The sequence below is a fragment of the Crinia signifera genome, chromosome 4 (genome assembly GCF_055691185.1).
Source record: "Crinia signifera chromosome 4, ASM5569118v1, whole genome shotgun sequence".
In the NCBI taxonomy this organism is placed as follows: domain Eukaryota; kingdom Metazoa; phylum Chordata; class Amphibia; order Anura; family Myobatrachidae; genus Crinia; species Crinia signifera.
Window position 1 is genome coordinate 119468439 of NC_139220.1, and position 9156 is coordinate 119477594.

Genomic DNA, 9156 nt, shown 5'->3' on the forward strand with positions numbered 1-9156 from the left:
AAGCACAATTAACCCTTAAATGTCCCCCCCAATTTGTAACGCCACCCCACGATCCACGCGAACCCGAAGCGTGGCGAGCGCAGCGAGCCCGCGAGGGGCGGCGGTACGCGTCCTCCGACCTTTTCATGCCCTACTATCCACTAGGGCGTGGAGTGAGAATATAATAGTGTGGCGAGCGCAGCGAGCCACCAAGCCCGAAGCGTGGCGAGCCCCGCGAGGGGACGCGGATACCTTCACAGTTATACGCGTCCCCTCGCGGGCTTCACAGGTGTTCTTGGCGACGCCGACACCTGTGAAGCCCGCGAGGGGACGCGTCTACCTGTGAAGGTATCCGCGTCCGCTCGCCACGCTTCGGGCTCGGTGGCTCGCTGCGCTCGCCACACTATTATATTCTCACTCCACGCCCTAGTGGATAGTAGGGCATGAAAAGGTCGGAGGACGCGTACCGCCGCCCCTCGCGGGCTCGCTGCGCTCGCCACGCTTCGGGTTCGCGTGGATCGTGGGGTGGCGTTAAAAATTGGGGGGGACATTTAAGGGTTAATGGGCTCTGTGGCCCATTTAACATTGATTTCTATGGCCAAATCGGGTCCATTGAGCCATTTAACAGTAAAATCGGGTCCATCGCGCCTTTTAACATTGATTCCTATGGGAAATCGGGAGCATCGCGTCGCGGGCATCGCGGGTACATTTATGGCCGGCCGCGACGCGACCGACACGATTTCCATGTTTAACATGGGTTTCAATGGGAAATCGCGGGCATCGCGTCGGTCGCGTCGCGGCCACACATAAATGTACCCGCGATGCCCGCGACGGGCGCCCTTCTAGGTAAAGAGTACCGAATATTCTGCCTGGCTTCTTGATGCCTGGTGATGAGATGGCATTGGGATGGCACGTTAATACCTGATTTGAATGGAATCGCCAGATGTTTTTTAAGTGCTTGCACAGATCATAAATTACTGTATATTAAGTCCATGGATAAAATATTGTCAAACAGAAAGATGAGTTTATCCAGCAGTCTTTTAAATTCTATATTCAGGATTATACATCTCTTATGTTTTTATGTTGGATTAGTTTTTAGAAGAAATATATACAGTAAATTACAACCATTGCATAAAATATTATTATTAGTATTAGTAATATTATTAATAATAACATTCTCACATATAACAGCAGGCCTACTCCCATTCAATACACACTTTTGAAATTTCCTAAGAAATATATACCTCATAGATTAATTATATTTGACCTCAGTCATGGTTCTACATGGATCTCTTCTCATAGGTTTATGGATCAAGTGTAAAAGCAATAACTAATAGTAACAGGAATAATTTACATAGGAGAGATGTATCAAAACTCCTAATGAGGGCGGTTTGGGAAGTTAAAACTATCAATGAGCTACAAGATATTCTGCAAGATGCACCAAACAAAAAAATGCCGTAAAAAAAACCAACAGTTTTTGGGATTTTTACCGCATTTTCGTATGCAGCAAAGCCCCACCACCGAGGCTTTGCTGTGGGGGTTATACCAGTTATATACCAGTTCTACATGGCGGAACCCCCATAGAAGCCTATGGGCTTCCCTGCGCAGCCCCCACTGATCCGCAAGCCCCCCCCCACCACCACCACCACCTCTTCAGGGTGCAGGGGGGGAGGAGGCGGAGCCCTGGCTGAGCAGCAGCAGCCGGGAGGGGGACAACGAAAGAGCTGTCCTTTGCGTTAATAATCACATATGTTAGTGGATATGCGATTATTAACAATGCGAATGCCGGCGATGTGTGGTGGAAGATGTTAGTGCATCCCACGTATTATTTTATAGAATGCACTAAATCAATGGTAGCTAGAAGCTAATAGGTTGCTATATTGAATGTATGATACATAATCACATGATATAAATTGTAAGCTTGTGAGCAGGGCCCTCATAGACTCTCTGTAAATACCCAGTTTGTTGTATCACTGTCTCCTATTGTAAAGCGCAATGGAATATGCTGTGCTATATAAGAGACTGTTAATAAATAATGATCTTTTCCCTCCAATTGGGCAAATACATTAGCTATACCCCCTTCCTTCTACTGGGTAATATATTGGGACAAATTCTTAGGGCCAGATTCTCTAAGCTTCAAAAGTGATAAAATGGAGAGCGATAAAAAGCCAGCCAATCAGCTCCTGTCTGACATTTTTCAAACACAGTCTGTGACATGTCAGGCAGGAGCTGATTGGCTGGCTGTTTATTACTCTCCATTTTATCACTTTTGAAGCTTAGAGAATCTAGCCCTTAAGCTGCCCATACACGCCCCGATACGGGCGTGCGTTGAGGGCTTAAATAACACAGATCACATCACATTGCATTGCGCATGCATGCGTTTTGCATGCAATGCGATGTGATGAGAACTAAGTACAAAAAGTATGTGCAAGCACATACTTTTTGTACTGTGCGATGAGGTGCCGCGGGAGCGCGCACCTCAAAGCACAGAACGCACAGCCCGGCATTGCAGCGTGTATGGGCTGCTTTAGTCCTTTTTAGGCATTCTATGTGGAACAATTAAATAGTATAAGAATACCCTAAGGCTGTATTTTATTTAAGCTCCAGTACTGTTATTTGGCCAGGCAGCAAAAGACACTTAATGGTAGCCAAGCCAATGCTGGACACAGAAAGGATAAGACTGCGTTGTTACACAGAGGTTAGCCTCACAGTGTTGCCATCAAGGGTAAGATCCTGACAACGGTTTTATCTGCATGTTCCCTCTGACACGCCAAAACTTATTGATAAATTAATTGGGTCTTGGCAAAATTAACCTGGCTCCTTTTTATCAACATTTTTCTTAGGGTATGAGGGATATCAATCATGGAATAGTATAAGGGGGGTATGCAATCTGGTATCACGGCTGTCGATCCCTGCCGACAGCCGTGATTCTGGCCCGTTTGCGGTCAGATCGACCGCATAATGATAGACGGGATTCAATGTTCCACCTGCCAATGGGCGCAAAGGGGGCGAGGTCATGGATTGTCGATCTGTGGCCCGGATTACTACAATCCACGGCCCTTATCGGCAGAACGGGCCCGACAGCTTCTGAAGTCGGGCCCGTTCTGCTGTGATCCCGCATCAATGCTCTAGCTAATGACAGCATGGAATAGGGAGCCGCCGCTATTTCCCACGTCGGAAATAGCGGCAGCACATTGCATAACCCCTTAAGTGATATAAGTATAATGGGCCCTACACACATAGTGATATACAGTTATTTACTTAATTTAACTACATTGCTCAGAAAATGCCCCTACATCGCTGTGTGTGTAGGGGCCAGTGGCGTAACTACCTATTTTGCAGAAAACTGTCTGCAGTATGGGAGCAGCCATTTTCTAAGTGTCAGTTTTCATTATAGAAGCAGGAGCCAGCGCTTGGAGAGACGGGACTGTGACGGTACGGCAGGCAGGTACCGGCAGACAGCAGCGGGTAACTATAGCCCCGCAGACCCCCGGCGCCCAAACTTTCTCTGCGCATCCCCGCCAACGCGGGGCCTGCAGAGCTATAATTACACCACTGGTAGGGGCCATAGCAATAGCTGGTTATTAATCGTCAGGGACAGTGTTCTCACCGAGAACACTGGCCTTGACTGATCGCATCATCGCACAGTGCTGGCACATTGTTGTGTACTGAGCACTCATGCTGAGTGGGTCGCTAAGTGTGTAGGGCCCATAAGTCAATATAAAGTTTCTGAAAAAGAGTAACCAGGTTGTTGTTTTGTTCCATCAGCATTTTTTTATTTATTTATATGCCACCTCTCACACATACCCAACTTTCCACATTGTCTGAGAGGATGGGATACATACAGATGACCAGTGGCGGGTATTCCAGCAGCCAGAATACCAACCCCGGCATCCCAATGGAGTGAATCCAAACAGTGTCAGGTAACTATACTTACCCTCCTCCTGCCTCCCTAAACCAAACTCTCCCTCCTCACAGACTAACCCTAACCCTCCCCACTAGTACTTAACCGTAACCACCAATAACCCACCACCTAAACCTAACCCCCATGCCCTACTGCCTAACCCCCTTCTAAGTGCCTAACCCTCCCTTTTCACAGCATAACCATATCACCCCCTGCAACCTAACCCTAAATACCCCTCCCCCAGTGGCTAACCCAGTCCCTTCCTTCCCCAGCTTAACCCTAACCTGCCCCGCATACATGCATTCGGCATCCCAACAGTTGTAGGCATCCTCATTGATGTCCGGATTCCGCGGCATCATCTTCTGGTGGTAGTTGGGATGCTGGCACAGGTATTGTGAATGCTGGCATAACCACCATCGGTATACTGACAGATCCTGTAGTGTAGTGTAGTGCCCTCAGAAAATTGGGCATGACCGAGGAAACTATGTGCCTTCCAGAACTGCAGCAATTTAATGGTGTTTTTGGGGGGGAAGGAAAGTATGGTTGGGGCAACCTAGGACTTTAGAAGTGCCAAGTATACTGTATATATACAGTATATTCTGTGGTGCAACCAAGCTCCTCTATGTGCCAGGGCAAACCTCTTTGTCCTAATTCATACTTTCCTAACATTACAGGTATAATGGAGCTGTAATGGCAGCAATACACCTTTTTGACCCCATGAAAATATTCCTTGATCTTGTATTTAGTACCATATTTTCTGGGCATCTCTAATATAAGCAATTTATGCATTTTTGCACTTACTGTACTGTATGTTTAGCATGCTGTGTTTATCCGTGCCAAAGCTTACACCTTCTCAAAAAGTACACACAACCTTTGATTCTTTGTTAATTTCACTTGTCATGGTACTTTTATTGGAACAACCTTGAACTGGAAAAAGCATCTTAATATACAGAGGGAGCTGGCCTCATGCTTGCAGGGGCTGGCAATTCTATCGCCAGCCGTCAGCCCTGCCAGCCGTTGGAAGGGGGCGTGCGCATGAGATGCTCGTGCGCCCAGTTCTGACGGAGGTCACCATCCACCGCCTCCCTGGTCCCAATGGTCGGTCCCCACCGTCGCCCCGAACCCCCCCCTAACCCTGCCGTCATGCCGCAAGCCACGAGTGACTGGGACACACCTGTGTGTGAGACGCACGCGCGTTCCAGTCTGATGGAGTCCCTCCCCGCCAGCGCCCGCCAGCAGCGACGTTATGACTAGTGCCGGTAATGAACGGGAGGGGCTCCATCTGTAGAACATTTATTTATTTATTTGTTGGAACAACAATGCACTAGATTTCTATTAAAGAAATGAGCAAGTTGTCATGAAATTCCACAGTAATTTGGTTCTTTACCATGGCAATTTTTCAGGTAAAGAACTCCAGGCGCATAGATGCATAGTACAAGCATCTATACAAAAAATGCCTTCTATAGCAATTACTTTGTATAAGGGAAGGGACAAGGATTTAATATATGATGAAAGTGTTGTATCATAGTTCTATACATACCACCAGAACCAATCCAATATCCCTTAAAACCTGGACAATTAGACAACTGATGAATACTAAGTAAAATACAGGCTTGAAGTCAGACAGCCACAGAACCTGTGTAATTCATGAGTGTCCCTGTTTAAAGGGATAGTATGGTAAGCCTACAAATGACTGCTCTTCAAAGAAATGCCCCCCCCCCCCACACACACACACACACACACACAAAATTTAGCTTTTTTTCTCTAGATGACAATTGTCAGCCAATTATTTCAAATGCATACCTCCCAACATGGCCCTCTCCAGGAGGAACACAATGCTCTGCTCATGAACTTCTCTCTTAGTGTATGATTACCATCACCTGTGTTGAACAGTTTAACTTATAAGAAAGGTGATGCCAATTATACATTAGCTAGTGGTAATGCAAAATCCCAAGTCCAACCCGGGTAATTTCCTGGGTTGGACCCCTGATGCTCCCATTGTAAACGTAAAACAAGGGTCGATGTGACCCGGGTCCCGTTCTCTGCAATACAGAAGATGCTGCTGGGAGATGCTGCTGGGAGATGCTCTCATCTCCCAGTGCAGCCCCGGCCCCGACTCCTATGACATCACCCGCATAGATTTATGCCGGGTCCGGTCACCAGTAGAAAAGGGTTTGCCAGCCAGGTCGCACCCAGGATTTTGCACCCAGCTTGCAAGTGGAAAAGGGGTACAAGAGAGGGAAGTCCCAGAATAGAGCATTGTGCATCCCTCCTGGAGAGGGTCATGATGGGTCATGATGGGAGGTATGCACATATAATTAGTCAATGATTAATTATTGCTGTACACATGAAACAAAACTACTACTGATAATACACAAGTGTAAACCGCAACCAGCAAAATTCAACACATTAAAATGTAAATTTTACATGTTTACTTTAAATATACTAAAATAAGGTATTTTTAAAACAGTTTCTGGATTGTTAGATAATTCTGCTTTGATGAATGAACCAACACTTAATAGAAATCCAATAAAAATGCCTCTTGCTTCAGCCACTTTACAGCAATGTGCTGGCTTATATTAACATCATTCCTACTGATTTTCCTTCCAGATGATAAAGATATAGCAAAGTCAAGTGGATTTTTTTCAGCATTACGCCATAAATAGTTTTTGCACAGTTAATAATTAATATTCTAAAACGTTCTGCCAGTTTTCAGCAAAATGCCTAGAACCAGTTACATAACATGTGAATGGCAGAATGGACACTCTTTGATGTGACTGGCAGAGTTTTTCATCTATTCAGGTGGTCAATAATCTACATTTGTGATCATTATCTCTTAAGCCGTGTACACACGGCTGCGATAGGGGCTGAAATCCCTGGGAATATGGTCGCTGGCGACCATATTGCCAGTGATGGGAGTGTGCCCCGGCGATAAATCACCGGGTGCGCGCTCCCGTTTTCAGCCCCGGTCTAATTGCTGGTTGCAGGAGTTCGCTATTACGACCAGCTGATTGCCGGGGGTGCGGCCGGCAGAGGTTCCCATTCATCAGTGACCATCTCTGGTTGCTGATGAAAAGGAGACACTGAGCAATATATCTCCCCCGTGTGTACGCACCTTAACTGATAAAGCGTGTCTCTTGGGGAACCCCAGCATTGCTTGGTTTATCGTATTTAAGTAAATTAGTCAGTGACCTCACTATACTGTATGTAAAGGTCTCTTTTTCACTTGCTGTGTTCATCCTTACTACCCAGAAGTCATTTCAGTCATTTAAGATATTAATTATATTACTATGATGATAATGATGATGATGATTCGCATAGAAATAAAACAGTGTGAAACCTTACTTGCATTTAAGCAGATGTAAATGAATCAAGATATATTTAATCTGTGAATGCACAAATTTATTGGCGTTATGTTTAAAAAGAAAATGTTGTTCAAACATAAACATTTATTGTATTACCTGACCGCCAGAATTAAATTCCTATAAGACAAGATTGTGTGAGGCACTGTAACTCAGAGTCTTGGTAAGCTTTACACTTCGCTGTGACTTTGAACATAACTATCCCAACTTGTTTACATTGCTCTTAATTAAGTGCTTTCAGCTCCAGTTTCCTTTAACATCTGATTAACACAATTGCACTTCCTCCCCTTCCCCTCTCATCAAACAGTCTTGTTGTCTGCCTGCTGCTATGTCCTTGCTCTTCCTAGAACATTATTATCTAGTGCAGGTGTCTTGCTTCTCCTTCCCACTTGCCTCTCTCAGCATCCTGCCCTTCCCCAGTCCAGTCTCCTTTACATATCACACCGTCTACACAGGGAAACTTCACTTCTGGCTGCATGTGACTGACTGATGATCCTAGACAGCTTATCCGAAACACTGTTTACTATTCCCCTATACACTCTCATTCTGTCCGGGCACATATCAGCTTACACGGTGATCAGGAGCAACTTATAAGTCAATGAACCTAAACAAACAGCTGGGTGAGGGAGCACTGCCCTCACAGGTAACAATTTGCTGCCTGATTTAATATGATGTGCATTTAATGAACCTTTACCAATGCAATCTTTCCAGGCCAGCATGGAGTCCCTGTGACTAGTACAGCTACACACACACACATATACACTACTCTAACGTAGACGTAGAAGCAGATTGTTTCACAAGCAGAATTCAGCCTGGATCCATTTTATGCCATAAATAAAATGATAACAATGCCAGTATGGCTATATAATTGCACAGCAATGTCACACACACACACAGCATCAGCAGCAGGTACTCATCTTGTCCTACCTCTGTCCAATGTGAGGGGCTGGACCACTGTCGCCATGTCTGTGGTTGGATGCAGAGTGACGCTCAGAGCCAGAGCAGCAGTGCTGGAGAAGAAGGGGGGAGGGAGAGAGAGAGAGAGAGGAGAGAGGAGAGAGGGGGGCACTTCTCTATGAGACAGCCGCTCGCACAAGCCTTTATTAACTTTATCTTCCTAATAAGACTATCACAGCAATAATTATGAGTCTCCCACTGACATGAACATACCAGATATAAAATGAGCTTTCATATTCCTAGTCATTTCATACTGGATACCATAATACTGTGTACTTCAGGGGTTAATGCAATTGATTAAATCATTTTTCAGAAAAGGGTATTTTTAAACCTCAAAATGTTCCCCTGGTAACGCAGAAGACTTTATTTTACGTAATATATTAATTCACCTGAAGTTCTTATCTCGTCTCATTAGAAGACTATGCTCGTATTTGTTATATAAAGAAATAGAAAAATAAAAGGCTGCATATCTTATACAGTATGTATAATCAATCATATAAATACTATTGCTATCACTGACATTTATATAATTACTGGGTGCCTCGGGGCACTTGCAGGAGTACCCTGGGTAGCTGGTCGAGAGCCAATTAAAATTATTTATGTCAAGCTAATAGGCAAGTGCTTGTGTCCTCCAATCATAGCATTTGGACAAACAGAAGTGAATCCTGTCCCTCACAACATAATTAAACCTAAAGGTGCCCATACACGGTACAATATTTCCATGCGTTTTGAACTAGAATGCATCGCATGCACATGCAATTTGCATGCGATTTGCATGCAATGCGATCCAAAGCTAGTTCAAAAAGCACAGGCTACACAGACTTTGGGCGGGATGTTCTTACATCTGTAGCCCAGCTCCAGCCCCTTCGCCGCCCATCGCATATGCTCTAACATATGCGATAATTATGGCAAAGGACAGCTCTTGCGTTAAGAGCTGTCCTTTGAAAAACCCCA

At 45.1% G+C, this 9156-nt stretch overlaps 1 protein-coding gene across 2 annotated transcripts in view; it reads right to left on the bottom strand.

The window, feature by feature from the left end:
• Positions 1-8272, bottom strand: part of LIN7A (lin-7 cell polarity scaffold A) — a 58462-nt gene extending 50190 nt beyond the window's left edge. Inside the window, exon 1 of one of the 2 annotated variants that reach the window (XM_083182315.1) lies at positions 8173-8255. In XM_083182315.1, coding sequence (XP_083038441.1) covers positions 8173-8209 — 37 coding nt within the window. In that variant the 5' untranslated portion in view covers positions 8210-8255. Of the gene's footprint in view, positions 1-8172 lie in introns of both variants that reach the window. The other variant, XM_083182316.1, reaches the window with a different exon arrangement.
• Between the last annotated feature and the right edge of the window lie 884 nt (positions 8273-9156).